This window comes from Phalacrocorax aristotelis, chromosome 8, assembly GCF_949628215.1.
Source record: "Phalacrocorax aristotelis chromosome 8, bGulAri2.1, whole genome shotgun sequence".
Taxonomy (NCBI): domain Eukaryota; kingdom Metazoa; phylum Chordata; class Aves; order Suliformes; family Phalacrocoracidae; genus Phalacrocorax; species Phalacrocorax aristotelis.
Window position 1 is genome coordinate 398,592 of NC_134283.1, and position 15,234 is coordinate 413,825.

Sequence of the window (15,234 nt, forward strand, 5' to 3'; positions counted from 1 at the left end):
CTGCAGGCTCTGTCTGTCTGTCTGTCTGAGAGCAGCACGGCAGGGCATGCACGCGGGTGTCTGTGCGGTGTGTGTGCCTGTGCCTGCCCCTCGGTGCACTGGTGCCCCTCGGGAGTCCCTGTGGGGCCTCTCCCGGGTGGCTGGCTGGGGGGCCCTCGTCTGCCGGGGCTGCCTGGAGCTCTGTGGGGTTCTCTTTCCCCCACTGTGGGGGCGGGGTGTGTCTGTGGGGTTGCCCCCCGGTGTGAGTCTGTGGGCTTCCTTCGCCCCTCTGCCCCCGTGCGGGTGTCCCTAGGTGCCGCCCCGCCCCCTCCTTCCGGCCGCGCCCACTACGGCCGGAAGTTCTCCCGCGGCCACGTGACTCCCCGGTTCCCGACGCCGGAAGTCCGCCGAGAGTCTGGTAATACGTCTTGTCTGCGGTGGTTGAACAGCTGGACTCTATGGTGGCTGCCACTCCTATAGGCGCTGGCCGCTAAGTCTATGGTGCAAGTGGGCTAGAGCGGCTCTTCCCGCGGAGCCCTGTGGGCCGGTTATGGCGGCGCTGAGGGAGTCGGTTTACGGTCGCTGAGGCAACTGCAAACAGGTGGGGGGTTGTGGCGGCGGGGTGGGGGCCGTCCCGGGGCACACTCCGGCGCCGACACTCCTGCTGAGCTGTGCCCCGCAGGCCCCATGGGTGCCCGCCGCGGCCCGGCCGCCCGGCCCTGTGCGGCGTGGTAGCGGCTGGCGGCGATGGCCGAGGTGAGCGAGGAGTCGTTGCACCGGCTGGCGGGGACGAGCGCGGACGCCGAGGCCGGCGGGCTGGTACTGCGGAGGCGGAGCGCCGCCGCCGAACAGCACGTCTTCAAGGCGCCGGCCCCGCGGGCTTCCTTGCTGGGCCTGGACGTGTTGGCTGCCCAGAAGCGGCGGGAGCGCGAGGAGGAGGCGGCCGGTGGGAAGCGGTCCCGGGTCTCCTCCTACAAGGACTGGGAGGAGGGCCGTGACGAGGCGGGCAGCCCAGAGGAGGAGGAGGAGGAGGAGGAGGAGACCGATCGGAGCAGCCGGAGTGCTCACAAGGACAGGTGGGGTCTGTGCGGGGGTCCGCGGTGCTGGTGGTGGTACCGGGGGCTTTGCAGCCCACGGATCCCTGCGGGGGAGACGAGCATGAGCGTGGGGTGTGGGCACTGCCAGTGTCTACGGGGGCCGTGCCCTTTACAGGCGGGGCTGCAACCTTCTGTGTGTGTGGGAAGGTCTGGAGATCTCCTTGGGGGAGGACTGTGTGGCATCTCTGTAGATCTGAGGAGGTCTGGGAAAAGCTCTTTCTCTGGTGCCCTCCCTGAGGTGTTATGGGTAGGAGTGCTTTTATGTGCTGTTAGGCCGCCAAACACCAGTCATCCTAGTTGTGAGGCTGCTTCCAGATGCCTGAGAAGGCAGTGACCTACTCAGAAGTGTATGTGTCTGAGGGCATCAGCAGAGTTCGTGGGCTGTTAGCAAAGGATGGAAAGAGCATTTTTAACCGTAAGCTTCTGCTATAGTATAGATTAGAACTAGTCATATGAGACAAGTCAAAGGCCAGCTATTTCTCAGCACTGTTCAGCTTTTCTTCTCTCTGCTCTGCCTTTCTAGGCATTACCGTTCTGTCCATGTGGAAACACCTTCCTACACAGGGGGTGTCAGTGAGGAGTTTTGGGAACGCAGCCGGCAGCGGGAAAGGGAGCGTCGGGAACATGGTGTCTTTGCCTCCTCCAAGGAGGAGAAGGAACGAAAGAAGGAACGCAGTAGGGATCGGGACCATGATCGTAAACGGGACCGCGGTAACCGCTCAGAGACCTTTGTGACTCTTCCTGCTTGGGGTTTGGGCTCGTCCCTCAGCTTGTTTGTAGTCCTTAGCTAACGCAGGTGGTGTTTTCTGCAGCAGACTTGAGAAGCCCGTTTGTGCACTGGGCACCTGATCTTGCTTTCTTTTCACAGAGGAGCGGGACAGAAGTCGTCACAGCAGCAGATCAGAGAGAGATGGCTCATCGGAGCGGAGCAGCAGGAGGAGTGAACCGGAGAGTCCCAGACATCGTCCCAAAGGTAGGATTGGGACCCAGTAGAGTTCTCATGTGAGTCCTAACAGAAAGGGGCTTGTTCTTATTTTTTTGTTTCCTGCTGTTTTTGTCAGGACAAGTGTGGATAGAAAAGCCTGTATCTTCTAACATTTGTGGTTAGGGCAAGCATAAAACTAGCTCAACCTGGGTCTGGGAGAAGTCTGACAGCCGTGTGTGTGAATATCTGGCTGATCTCTGTGCAGGGGGGTCTCTTCTGGGTCTATGTGGTAGAAATGTGGTCTTTTGGCAATTTTCCTTGGAACTGCTGGGTCAGCCCCTTCTCTTAGAGGGAAGGCAAATGGTTACGCTCTCTCTGTGCTCCTCACTAGAAGGTGGCTCCAGGTGCCTGGGGTCCCTGTTCGAATATCAGGTGTCAAAATCCATCTCCTCTGCTAGATGCAGCCACACCGTCTCGCTCCAGCTGGGAGGAAGATGACAGTGGCTACAGCAGCGCACGCCGCTCACAGTGGGAATCTCCCTCACCGACGCCCTCCTATCGAGACTCAGAGCGCAGCCACCGGGCATCATCATGGCGGGACACGGAACGAAGAGACCGGGACAGGTATCGGTGCCTGGGGCTGTGGCTACAAGCTGCTGAGCTGCAGAAAGGGGAAGGTGTGTGTAAGAGTAGCACCAGACTGCAGGCATCAGTTCCTCCCTCGTGGTGTTTTTCAGGTCTGTGAGGAGCAGGTACTTGGATAAGACGCCATTGCCCACCCCCTCATACAAATACAATGAGTGGGCTGATGACCGGAGACACCTAGGGGCCACGCCGCGGCTGTCCAGAGGCAGAGGTGAGGAGCCTGGGCTGAGCTGCCTAGGCTGGGCAGCGGCAGAATCCCCTTCCCCTGCGCAGTGCAGAGTCGGGCTCTGTGGATTCTTTTCTGGGCAGCAGCAGGGCCGGTGCCTGGACTGAGCAGCTCACCCCTTCCAGGGCGGCGTGCCGACGGGGAGGAGGGCATTGCCTTTGAGACAGAGGAGGAGCGGCAGCAGTGGGAGGACGACCAGCGGGTGAGAGCCCGAAGGCAGGCGAGGAGTGGGGTGGGTGTGGGGGCTGCCGGACCCGGCCCGGGGAGCCGCGGGGCAGGGGGCAGCGGGCGGGCTCCCCCAGGTGGACAGACAGGGAGCGGCGGCAGGGCCCTGCCTGCTCAGCGCAGGGGGCGTCTCCGGGGGTGTGTGCCACAGGCAGCTGTGGGGCCTGCGGAGCTCAGGGCCGCACCTCTCCCCTCCCAGCAAGCTGACCGGGACTGGTACATGATGGATGAGGGCTACGATGAGTTTCACAACCCTTTGGCCTACTCATCCGAGGAGTATGTGAAGAAGCGGGAGCAGCACCTGCACAAGCAGAGGCAGAAGCGCATCTCGGCACAACGGCGGCAGATCAATGAGGTAGGGGCAAAATGTGGGGCTGGCTGCTCTGAACGGGTGGGTACTGCGTGTTTTACTGCCCCTTGAGAGACCCGCTTGCTGGCAGCAAAGGCTGAACCCTTGCTCTTGGATGGAGAAGTACAGCCTGTGCCGTGACCCAGACTGAACAAGGGCTCACAGGGAAACTATTGTTAAACTCCCCTGGAAAGTGCACCCTGTGTCTCCTGCATGGGACAGAACTTGCAATCACAGTGACTGTGGTGGATTGTAGTGTCCAGGGCAGCAGGAGTGCAGAGGGCTATGCTCCTGCTGTTCTGGTCTGAGAGTTATATTACTAAGGGTGTCTGCTGTTGGCCCAGTGGACACTGGGGCCTGCTGCCCTCAGCGAATGAGCAGGATTATGTCCAGGCTTTCTGGCGTATTCTGAGTGTGGCAAGGGCCTGGTGGACAGTGTCTCTCCTGCATTTCCTTGAAGGGAGTCCTGTTGACCATGTGCTTCATATAGCCAGTCTGTGTTTCCCATACCCTGCTGCTTCCAGTTATTGTTTCTTCCCTAGTGCTTACTTTCAGGCTCCTAGGCTGGAACTGTCAGTTTCATCCTGTTGTCAGCGAGGGGCCCAGACCTGAGCTCAATGTTCTGGTGTGATCTCTCGGGCTTTCTGTGGGGCTTCTGTATATTTTCTCATACGTTGTTTCCCGCAGGATAATGAGCGCTGGGAGACAAACCGCATGCTGACCAGTGGTGTGGTTCATCGAATTGAGGTAGACGAAGATTTTGAGGAAGATAACTCTGCTAAAGTGCATCTATTGGTGCATAACCTAGTACCCCCTTTCCTAGACGGAAGGATTGTCTTCACCAAGCAGGTAGAGACTGTGGCTGAAGGCACTGATGGCAGAGTGCCCTGCTAGTGTGAGATCTCTGTACTGAAGCAATACCTGTTTCCTCTAGCCAGAGCCAGTCATCCCTGTCAAGGATGCCACCTCAGATTTGGCCATCATAGCCCGGAAAGGCAGCCAACTGGTGCGCAAGCACAGGGAGCAAAAAGAGCGTAAGAGGGTATGCTGTGACCTTTTGGCTTACTACCCCACTGTACACACATTATGTAGTGCCTCACAGCCTTTGTTTAGACTTTGCAGAATGCAGGCTTTGGTGGCAATGATGATAAGGAGTTCATATTTTTATGACCTGGGATATCCTGGCAGCCCAGCTCATTGCATTGTCTCATAAGCAGCTGCTGTGATGTGATTTCCTCACGCACTGCCTGGGACATGAATCACTGTGCACTTTTGGACATTCAGATCATGGGAGAAGAGAGCAGGTGGAATAACGCAAGGTAGCTTAGGGGCAGTGAGCAGTCAGTACGGCAGCAGGATATATCTTATCACGTCTCAGCAGAAGAGTTGTGAGGAAGAACATGCAGTAAGGTAGCATACTAGTTTTTGGGCATGCTTTCTAGGGACTTTCTCCAAAGCTTATGTGATAGGTATGGGGAAAGCACAGCTGTGTTCTTTGTAAGTTGAAACTGAGCTGGATTTGAGCTACGTATACTACGAGTGGAATAGAGGTGGAAGCTAAACTGATACCAGAGGTGAGAGCAAACAGGGAGGTGGGAGAGAGGCCTGTGAGCACCTGTCAAAAGCAGGGAGATTATGTCTGGTTCATATTTGTGTAGGTTTAAGTTCTAATTTAATGGAAGGGTCAGCAGCTGGAACCATTTTCTTAGGAGGCAGTTGGTCATCCTGTGTCTGAATTCTCTGTATCCAGACCAGTGTCTAAAAGCTGTGCTCCAGTTCCCATGGAAGAGGGAGAGTTGATGTAGGAATGGGGTTGTGTTCTATGTTGTAGCACTGGGGAATTTTGGGGGTAATATACTTTCCTAGTCTTATGAGTAGGATTGGAGAAGAATGATTTGTCAGTGCTTGCTGTGGCAGTTATGCTGCTTTCTGTCCCTCCAGGCTCAGCATAAGCACTGGGAGCTGGCAGGCACAAAACTAGGAGACATTATGGGGATCAAGAAAGAGGAGGAAAAGGATGAGATGGTGACAGAAGATGGCAAAGTGGATTACAGGTAGGAGCTTGTTTGAATTAATCCTGCTTAGCCAGTGATGGGGGCTATAGGCATAGCAAAGTGTGTGGAGAGGCAGTTTCAGGAGTTCTGGTGTTTCCTTAGGACTGAGCAGAAGTTTGCTGAACACATGAAAGAAAAGAGTGAAGCCAGCAGTGAGTTTGCCAAGAAGAAATCAATCCTGGAGCAGAGACAGTATCTGCCCATTTTTGCTGTGCAGCAGGAGCTGCTCTCCATCCTCAGGTATGGCTGCTATGGAGCTGGTTATAGAGCATCCCCAGGGTATTGGCCTACATCTCAGGAACCCAAGTGAGAAATTCTCCTAGATACATGGGCTTTTTGGAAGCTGTACCCTCAGGAAACAAAGCTCATTGCTTTGTGTAATTGGTGGCAACTTTCCTGCCTGAGTAGGATGACGCTTGGGTGGCCACAAAGGGCTGTGAATGGAAAAGCCCTTCTTTGTGGTGTATGAAGAAATACTTTTTCCCTTTCTTCAGAGACAACAGCATTGTGATTGTGGTGGGGGAGACGGGGAGTGGGAAGACAACTCAGCTGACGCAGTACCTTCATGAGGATGGCTACACAGACTATGGCATGATTGGCTGCACCCAGCCCCGCAGAGTGGCAGCAATGTCAGTTGCCAAGCGGGTCAGTGAAGAGATGGGGGTGCGTCTGGGAGAGGAGGTGAGTCTGGCAGTGGGTGCAGGGGTGCAGCCTGATGACAGCAAGTGCATGGGGCTGTTGGAAGACTTGCTGGTATCTCTGGTCTCTCAGGTGGGCTATGCCATCCGCTTTGAGGACTGCACGTCTGAGAACACAGTGATCAAATACATGACAGACGGGATCCTTCTTCGTGAGTCGCTGCGAGAGGCAGACCTGGACAACTACAGTGCTATCATCATGGATGAGGCGCATGAGCGCTCACTCAATACTGACGTGCTCTTTGGCCTGCTTCGGGAGGTGTGTGTGAGGCTGGACTGGAGGACAGCAGCATAGGGCACACGAGCTGGTCTTAAAACAGAGTATTGGCAGTGACAGCCCTTCTCTACCAGGTCTGGGAGAGGGTAGCAGAGCTACTACATCTCTCTCTGCACTTGCTGCTCCAATATCCTGGTCCCTGGCTTTGGGGGTTAAATCTCTCCTAGTGCCGAAGTGCTGCTAGAGGCTTGCTGGCTAACTGTCAGAAACCCTAGGTACAGAGATCTTTGCTGGCTTAAGGCTTTCAGGATCAAGGTTGGCAGGTCTTTATAACTGCACAGATCACATACCATCTGTGTTCCCTGGCATTAGTGGCTAGTGCCTCTAGAGTACAGCAGAAGCTCTGTCCTATCCTGTTGTCTCAGTAATAATGGAAGCAGACTGCAGCCGTGCACAAATACCCTTTCCTTACTGTTCCTTTCATCTGCTTTCTAGGTGGTGGCCCGACGCTCAGATCTGAAGCTTGTTGTCACCTCAGCCACCATGGATGCAGAGAAGTTTGCCTCCTTCTTTGGGAACGTTCCTATTTTCCACATTCCTGGGCGCACTTTCCCTGTTGATATTCTTTTCAGCAAGGTATGCTCAACGTTGCAGAGGGACGTTCTGTGGTGAGAGGAGGGGGTTGTGACTTGCGTGAACTGTACTCTGTGGCGGACAGAAATGATGGAGAAATAGCTATGCTATGATGCAGTCTTGCACACAGGATGGGGTGGGTGAGATTATTGGTGTCTGTAACCTGGGCTGTGCCTTTCAGACCCCACAAGAGGATTATGTGGAGGCTGCAGTGAAACAAGCCCTGCAGGTCCATTTGTCTGGTGCTCCCGGAGACATCCTCGTATTCATGCCTGGCCAGGAGGACATAGAGGTGAGCTGGAAGGGTAGGCACTGTCCTACCTCCATGTTGTTTTAACCTTATGTTTACACCCCTCTTTGTGTTTAGGTGACGTCAGAGCAAATTGTGGAGCACCTTGAGGAACTGGAGAAGGCTCCTGCTCTTGCTGTACTGCCTATCTATTCTCAGCTACCATCGGACTTGCAGGCCAAGATCTTCCAGAAGGTGCTGATGTGTGCTCTGTGATAGGAGTGGGGACAGGGGAAACTAGTGCAGGGAAGACTAGTGAGCATGACTGAGAGGTGCAGACATGTCTTTTGTATTGCATGTGGAGGACGAGAGAAACCATGTACCCCCCTCAACTTCCCAAGAGTCACCCTTGTCCTTCTGGGTTTTGTATTGCTGTTCTGCGCTCTTCCTCAGTGGTGCAGAGGCCCTTGCCCAGGGATTTGACTGATGTGTAGTATGCTTGCAGGCTCCTGATGGGGTCAGGAAGTGCATTGTTGCCACTAACATTGCAGAGACCTCACTGACAGTGGATGGCATCATGTTTGTGATTGACTCTGGCTACTGCAAGTTGAAGGTAAGCCAAGATTTCCTGTACTGTTTATGTCTGGCCTCTGGGGTTGGGTTGAGGGAGTTCTATGGTAGTGACCCAGCCTTCCTCTTACTTCAGTCTGTTGTTCTTGTGCTCTGCAGGTTTTCAACCCCCGTATAGGCATGGATGCGCTGCAGATCTACCCCATCAGTCAAGCCAATGCCAATCAGAGGGCAGGCCGAGCTGGCCGAACAGGCCCAGGCCACTGCTTCAGGTGAGCATGTCACTGGCGTTCCTGTTCCTGTCGTATCTGTGGCTTGGCATCAGGTTATATATATTTTTTTTCCTCACTGAAGCTATTCATTATCTTTAACTTCTGGGGGGATGAGGGTAGTAGGTAGGCCCCAGTGCCTCTGCAGAGGAAAGGATATGCTCCGGTTTCTTCTCTTGCCCATCTTCACTTGTGGCTGTTCTGCCCTTGATGCTGTCAGGAAGGCAGCCAAGTCAAAGGCAGCTTTCTCAAGGCTTTGCTTTGAAACTGGTCTGCGCTCGGGAGGATTGTGTTTGAGAGGGGTGTACCCTGTACAGCAGCCCAGGCATTCTTATGTGCTGGCGAGGCCACTCTTTGGCCAGGGTAGAGGTTCCTCCCTGGGGTCCTGAAAGCTGGCCTGGCTGGGTGCAGAGCTGCTGCCCCGTGCCATTCCTGGCTGGGTTGGGCAACGGCTGGTGAGTTAGTAAGGAACATAGTGGCCTGAGCGGGAGGAGCATGCTCTTGGCATCTGTTCCCCAGGCTCTACACCCAGAGTGCCTACAAGAATGAGCTGCTGACAACCACGGTGCCCGAGATCCAGCGCACCAACCTTGCCAATGTAGTACTTCTGCTCAAGTCCCTGGGTGTGCAGGACCTGCTGCAGTTCCACTTCATGGATCCACCCCCTGAGGACAACATGCTGAATTCCATGTACCAGCTGTGGATCCTGGGGGCCCTGGATAACACAGGTATTGGCTGCTGGGGCAAGCTGTCAGTCCACGGGACTGGGACCTGACCAGCTGCTGATCCCGATGCTGTTCCTACAGGTGGCCTGACCTCAACAGGACGTCTCATGGTGGAGTTCCCACTGGATCCTGCACTCTCCAAAATGCTCATTGTCTCCTGCGACATGGGTTGCAGCTCTGAGATCTTGCTCATTGTCTCCATGTTGTCTGTGCCTGCCATCTTTTATCGGCCTAAGGTATATCCTTGCTCTTTCAGCAGTTTAGGGCCCTCCTCTGCCCTTTGACTAACCTGTGTTCTTCGCTTACCCTTCAGGGCCGAGAGGAGGAGAGTGACCAAGTGCGGGAGAAATTTGCTGTTCCAGAGAGTGATCACTTGACTTACCTGAATGTTTACCTGCAGTGGAAGAACAACAGCTATTCTACGCTGTGGTGCAATCAGCACTTCATCCATGCCAAGGCCATGCGGAAAGTAAGGCTGTAGCAACAAGGCTGGGGAGGGAACCTTGCACAGGAGAGGGATCTGACTGCCGCATCCCTTTTCAGGTGCGGGAGGTGCGTGCCCAGCTCAAGGACATTATGGTGCAGCAGCGTATGAGCCTAGCATCCTGTGGTACTGACTGGGATGTTGTCAGGAAGTGCATCTGTGCTGCCTATTTCCATCAAGCTGCGAAGCTAAAGGTGAGAGGTGTCTGTGCTACTGTTGGGGGCTGAGAGGCCCTGTATGGGAACAGGTGGGCTAACCACACTTCTTTTTGCAGGGCATTGGGGAGTATGTGAACATCCGCACAGGCATGCCCTGCCACCTGCACCCCACGAGCTCTCTGTTTGGCATGGGCTACACACCAGACTACATTGTGTATCATGAGTTGGTCATGACCACCAAGGTGAGCCTGAGCTGAGGGCTAGCAAGAAGGGTGAGATGTGCTCTGAGGGAGATGGGGGGCCTTTGCTGTGGTACTGGCATCTATCAGAAGGGCAGCTCTCAGCCTTTCTCATCTATACCAGGTAGGCACGTTTGTGTTACCTGCAGAGTCCTGTTTGTCCCTTTCCCAATATTTCTTCCTGGCCTATGTGGGACACGTTTGAACCTCTTTGAGGTCTCACCAAGTCCAGCCCAGCAGATTCTGAGGCCAGGAGGAATTGTCTGGAAGGGGTATAGTCCCAGCCTGAGAAGTGCCATCAGCAAGTGGGGGAGGGAGGGAGCTGCCATGGCTCTGGAAATGGTGCCCAGGCCCTGGGAGTGCCATCCTGCTACCCTGGTCTTTCCTTCTGTCCCTGCAGGAATACATGCAGTGTGTCACTGCTGTAGATGGAGAGTGGCTGGCAGAGCTGGGCCCCATGTTCTACAGTATCAAACATGCTGGCAAGTCACGCCAGGTGAGTCTCCTGTCCAGGGCAAGGTGGCAGACAGCAGGCCCACTGCATGCCTGTTCTAGTACAGTGCGTGCACGTGCCTGCTGAGAGTCTGCTGCTAGCCAGCCCTCTGCCTGTCCTTGACCTGCTGCTGCCTTGCTCCAGGAGAACCGCCGCCGTGCCAAGGAGGAAGTGTCTGCCATGGAGGAAGAGATGGCTTTGGCTGAGGAGCAGCTGCGTGCCCGCCGGGAGGAGCAGGAGCGCCGCAACCCACTGGGCAGTGCAAGGTAGGTGCTGGCCATGCCTGGCCACGGCTTGCCTGCCTAAGAGCAGGAATAGCGAGTTGTTTGGAGGATCCCAACTTCCCTATGGATGTTCTGGTGCAGGGAAAGGTTGTATCCTCCACTAATGACCCTTGTCCTCTCCTGGCAGATCTACTAAAATCTACACCCCTGGGCGGAAGGAGCAGGGCGAGCCCCTGACGCCACGACGCACCCCAGCCCGCTTTGGTCTCTAAGAAGGCAGTGCCTGTTGCTTTGAGGCTTAAAGACTTCCAGGAGCAGCTGAGTTTTAGGAGAGTGCCCAGCTCCTCTGATCACTGTACTCTGTGAAGCTCTCTACAGCTTGTGGCCCAGGAAGGCTTTCGTACTTGGCACTACTTTTGCTACAGAACAGAAAGAATTTTATTTGTTCTAAGGTTGTCAGTCTAATCCTTGCTTTGTTTTGCATTGCTTCTTGTCCTGGAGGTGAGTGCTGGGTGGAGGCAGCCCTGCAGAATTGTGCAGGGCTGGTGCTGTCAAGTTGTTCCCTTGCAGAGCCTGGGACAAGGCAGAGAAATTACACTGACCTAGAGGGAAAAGACAACTTGTCCCTGGCCCAGCCCTGGCCCGTACTGCTGCAAAGGCAGTTCTCACAGCTTGTGCCCTGGGCAGGCAGCCATTGCCCAGCTGTCCCTGTACACACGAGACCATAGGCCCAGCCCTGTTTCAGGCCAGGCTGTGCCAGGAATTCTGCTCACCTTCAGCTGCTCACACTTGTGGTGCTCCTCATGTGTTCTGGCCATGAGGTATGTGTTTTCCTCCTGCATCCTGCCCAGTGTGTCTTGAAGATGCCTGGAGGAAAGGCGGGGGAGATGAGGTGATGCAGTGGTGCAGAGACAATCCTGATCTGCCGGCCTTGCAGGAGCTTGGGTACTCCAGCGGTTGTCCATCTGCCCCATACACCCCTGGTGGCAGCAGTAACTGCTGCGTGCGTAGAGCTCAGCCCCACTCCCTATGTTCACCACTTACTCCTTTTTGCCTGTTGGCTCTGTGGTCTGCTTGATTTGCTGCTGGATCTTGTGCCACAGTTTCTCATTTGACTGCCTGAAAACAAGGCGTGAGCTGAGTGAGTTGGTGTGAGGAGAAGGCAGCCACCTGCCCCTCTCTATGCCAGTAAGGCTTTTCACTCACCTCTGCTGCTTCACACACTGACTGATGTTGACCAGCACCAGCTCCCGCTCCTTGTGCGGCCTGCTGCTCTCAGAGCATGCCAGGGTGTGGGAAGAGCACAGGGTCTCTACCTGGAAAGAATTACATCCCCCTCATCCCCCGTGCCACGTGTGAAACAGCATGTGACTGCTCTTCCTGGCCTCTGTGTGGCTGGGGCTGAAGGCAGTTGGGGAAACTAGGCTGTGCTGGGGCAGCAGCCTTTGGGGCTGAGCAGAGGGGCTGGAGATGCCAGTGTCTCAGGAGAGCTGCTCTGGAGCAGAACTGTTAGGTCAGCACTACTGGCTGTGAACTTCTGTCTTAACACGGTAGTTTCACGCTCAGGGACTTCTTTCTAACAATGGACCAAAGAGGGCTAGTTTAAGGAGAACAAGATGTTCAGTCCTGCTGCTGCCAGACCCCCAGTCTCTTCCCTTGGTGGCCTGGGATCTGTAGTATGCTGTCCCCTGTCCTGTCCTCTCCACTTCTGTCCTGCCTGTGGGCAAGGATCTGTCATTCTCTGCTGCTAGGGGCCCAGCCTGCACTCCTGCCCTTGGGCTGTGGTGCTGCCTGTTTCCATCCTGCACCTGCTCTGTGGCCTTGCTGAGCTCTTCCTTGAGGAAAGCCAGCTCCACCTTGCAAACAACCAGCTCCTCCTCTCGCATAGCCAGAGTGTGCTCGCTGTCCTGGTGTAACTGCTGCCAGTGTTGGGCTCGGCGGCTCAGCTCCTGCAGCCTCTCCTGGAGGGAGTGGGCCTGCGGGTGGCACAAAGAGACAAGGAGAGAGACAGGCTGAGCGTAGACTCCTGGTGCCCTGTGGGAAGGTGTGGGACGTGCTTACCTCCTGCTTGCTCTGCTCCTGGGACCCCTGCAGCTTCCTCAGTTCCCAGTGGAGCTGCTGCCTCTGTTCCTCATAGGCTGCAATCTTCTCCCCCTGCTTGGCTTTCTCTTGCTGGGCTTGGGCCAGCTTTGCCTGCAGGGTGGCCATGTCCTGCACCTGCAAGCAAAGTTGCAGGGCATGGAGGGTGGTTGGCCAAACCTTGGGCAGGCTGGGGCTCCTCCCGGGTACTAGTGCTGCCCAGAAGCAGGAAAGGGCTCTCTGCAGCACTTTGTTGCTCCAGCACTGAGGGCTGCATGGTGGCTGGTTGCATCTTGGGGCTGTCCTGTCCCTGCCCTCACCTGTTGCAGCAACTCTGCCAGGTGCTTTCTGTTGGAGGCCACTTCTTGCTGCAGGTCTTGGATGGTCTCCTTGGCTCTGTTAAGCTGCTGCAGACTTTGCTGCTCCCGGGCCTGGGTGGCTCCCAGCTCCTCTTGCAACTGTGCCAGGCTGTGCCATAGGCCCTGGCTCTGCTCCTCTTGTGCCCCCAGCTGCAGAGAAGGCAATGTTAGTGGGTGCTGCATTGCTGTGCTAGTGCTGCTTCCTGCCAGAGCTAGGTCTGTGCTCTCTTTTCTGCTGCCGATCCCAGCTTACTGCCCGTTCCTGCAGCACGGGCTTTGATGCAGGGCTTTATTCTCTCTCGAGGGTGCTCATCCATTCCTTCACCTGCTGCAGCTCTTGCTAGAGCTTTTTCTTCCAGTCCTGCTGACAGCACAGCTGCCCTTGCAGCTCCCATGGTGTGGTAGCCTGTTCATGGCACTGGGCAGGCTCTGGGTTATCCATGGAGGCGGGAGAGACTGGGGCCAAGCTGGTGAAGGGACCCCACAGCAGGTCTTTCCTGCTACGTACCTGCTCCCTCAGGGTTTGGAGCTGTTCCTGGCTCCTCTGCAGCTTCTCTTCAGCCTGGGCCGCAGCATGCATGTGTTGCAGCGCCTGCTCGAGGGTCACCTGCTGTTTCCACTGCCACTGACTCAGCTCTGCCTGGAGTTGTGCTGCCTGCTCCCTGGGGTCAAGGGCACAGCATGAGCTGTGGCAATCCCAGGGTGCCCTCCCTTGAAGAAGGGGGTGCGGGCAGAACCCTGGCCAGGCTCTGGCTGTGCCAGGGACAGCCAGCCTCTGGGCCTGCCTACCTGCTCCGTGCCTGCTCAGCCTTGCTGCTGGCTGCTTCCTTCTTCAGCGCCTGCAGCTCAGCCTCCACCTCGCAGCTGGCCTCCTGCTGCATGCCCTTCCCCAAGCACAGGCATGGCTGCTCCTCTGTGCACTTCAGGATGCTTGGGACTGGCTGCTGCTGTGCCGGTGCCTGGGCTGCTTGAGTTGGTGGGGGCAGGCTGGCATTGCCTCCCCGCATGCTGTCCCAGGGCTTCTGTAGGAAGTGGAGCAGGGCTCAGCCCTGCAGTGCAGTTTTGGGACGCTTGCTCTCGTGGCTTCTATGCCTCCCTGGCTGCTTCCCCCCAGGTTTGGGCAGCTGCCTCTCCACCTTCCAAGAACTGCACAGGAAAACGCTGTCCCCTGCCCTGTAACTCTGCAACTAGTGATGCCCCAAAAGCAGAGAGAGCCTGTGGTGTCTGCAGGGTCTTGCCATTTCCCCATTGTTGCACCAGGATGGACTGAATGCCGCTGTAGCATGTGGATGTGCAGTAACTGAGGGGGAGGCACTGCCTGCTGCCTCCTGGGGTGCTCTCCTGCCTCACCCTCCAGCCGTGTGTGCGCTGACCCTGATGGGTGCCAGATGCCTCCTTGCTGCTGCTCTCTCCCATCAGGGCAAGCCATGGGCTCCAGTTCTGGATGGGCCTGGGCTCCCTGCTGGAGCCACCAAGTGTGTGGAACCCCAGGGTGCTGGCTGCAGGCTCCAGCCCTCGCATGTCCCAGCCCTGTGGCCCTGAATGCCCCTCTCCTTGCCCACCCCACCTTCCTCAGCACTGCTTTGCTTGGCTGCCCTCCCCAGCTGTGTGTCTTGTGTCTGGTACTGGTGCCTCTCAGCTGCCCTCTTCTGCCTGCAGTGCATCATCTCTGTGTCTGCCACCACCTGTGTGAGCAGCACAGCCATGTGCTGTCTGCTGGCTCCCGCCCGGCCGCGGTGCTGCTGGCACTGACCTGCTCGAGCAGCTCTGTGCGCTCCTTCTGGTTATTGTAGCTGGTGTCAGAATGGCTGTGGGTGGCCACATAGGAAGTGACCTCTGTCTGCACTGCCTCATCCTTCTGGTCCTGTGGAGAGGTGCATCACTGGCCTGTAGGTACCCTGCACCTGGGTGGCCCTGTGCCCCTGCTGTGGAGAGGCTGGGGCTCAAGAAACTGTTAGTTTGGAATGACCCATGGGCAATAGGCTGTTGGGGAGGGCCTGTGGCAGAGGGATGTGGCCTGTGCCAGGTAGGAAGCCGGACGGCTGCTGGCTCCTGGCTCTCTCATCCCTGTGCAGCCCCCACAGTGCCCTCCCTCTTGTGGCAGTGTCTGCTGAACACCATGGACAAGCACTTATGCAGTCCTTGACCTGTGGCAGGGCATGGGCATATATAGACATCAGTGCATCCAGCTTGCTGGTGAGGTTGTGGGCTGCAGCAGTGCTACCAGCCCTGGGATAGTGCCCAGGATGTCAGTGGAGCCATTGGGGGCTGCAGTTTTCCAGCTCTGCTCAGCTGGGTGAACTGAGCCGTGCCAGTCATGTCTGTCCTGTGTCTGGGCTGCTCCATACAGGGTGCAG

At 56.4% G+C, this 15,234-nt stretch overlaps 1 protein-coding gene across 3 annotated transcripts; it reads left to right on the top strand.

The window, feature by feature from the left end:
* The first annotated feature begins 443 nt into the window (after positions 1-443).
* On the top strand, positions 444-10,894 carry DHX38 (DEAH-box helicase 38). 3 transcript variants are annotated; one of them, XM_075101069.1, is made up of 27 exons: positions 444-580; positions 662-1,055; positions 1,600-1,787; positions 1,945-2,049; positions 2,460-2,625; positions 2,739-2,857; positions 2,956-3,074; positions 3,297-3,452; positions 4,134-4,295; positions 4,381-4,488; positions 5,388-5,500; positions 5,603-5,740; positions 5,995-6,181; positions 6,272-6,457; positions 6,911-7,051; positions 7,230-7,340; positions 7,416-7,532; positions 7,783-7,890; positions 8,007-8,119; positions 8,636-8,844; positions 8,923-9,077; positions 9,155-9,310; positions 9,385-9,519; positions 9,600-9,725; positions 10,123-10,218; positions 10,360-10,481; positions 10,627-10,894. In XM_075101069.1, the coding sequence occupies exons 2-27, from the start codon at positions 727-729 to the stop codon at positions 10,709-10,711; spliced, it is 3,750 nt and encodes a 1,249-aa protein (XP_074957170.1). In that variant the 5' UTR covers positions 444-580; positions 662-726; the 3' UTR covers positions 10,712-10,894. The 3 variants fall into 3 exon arrangements, with proteins under 3 accessions (XP_074957170.1, XP_074957171.1, XP_074957172.1); XM_075101070.1 differs by having other exon boundaries at positions 2,959-3,074; XM_075101071.1 differs by having other exon boundaries at positions 2,998-3,074.
* Positions 10,895-15,234: the final 4,340 nt, after the last annotated feature.

Coding starts and splice junctions, on each gene's coding strand:
- DHX38 (XM_075101069.1), top strand. CDS start 727: ATGGCCGAGGTGAGCGAGGAGTCGTTGCACCGGCTGGCGGGGACGAGC. Junction 4,489..5,387: donor AGCAAAAAGAGCGTAAGAGG/GTATGCTGTGAC, acceptor CTGTCCCTCCAG/GCTCAGCATAAGCACTGGGA. Junction 7,341..7,415: donor CTGGCCAGGAGGACATAGAG/GTGAGCTGGAAG, acceptor CTTTGTGTTTAG/GTGACGTCAGAGCAAATTGT.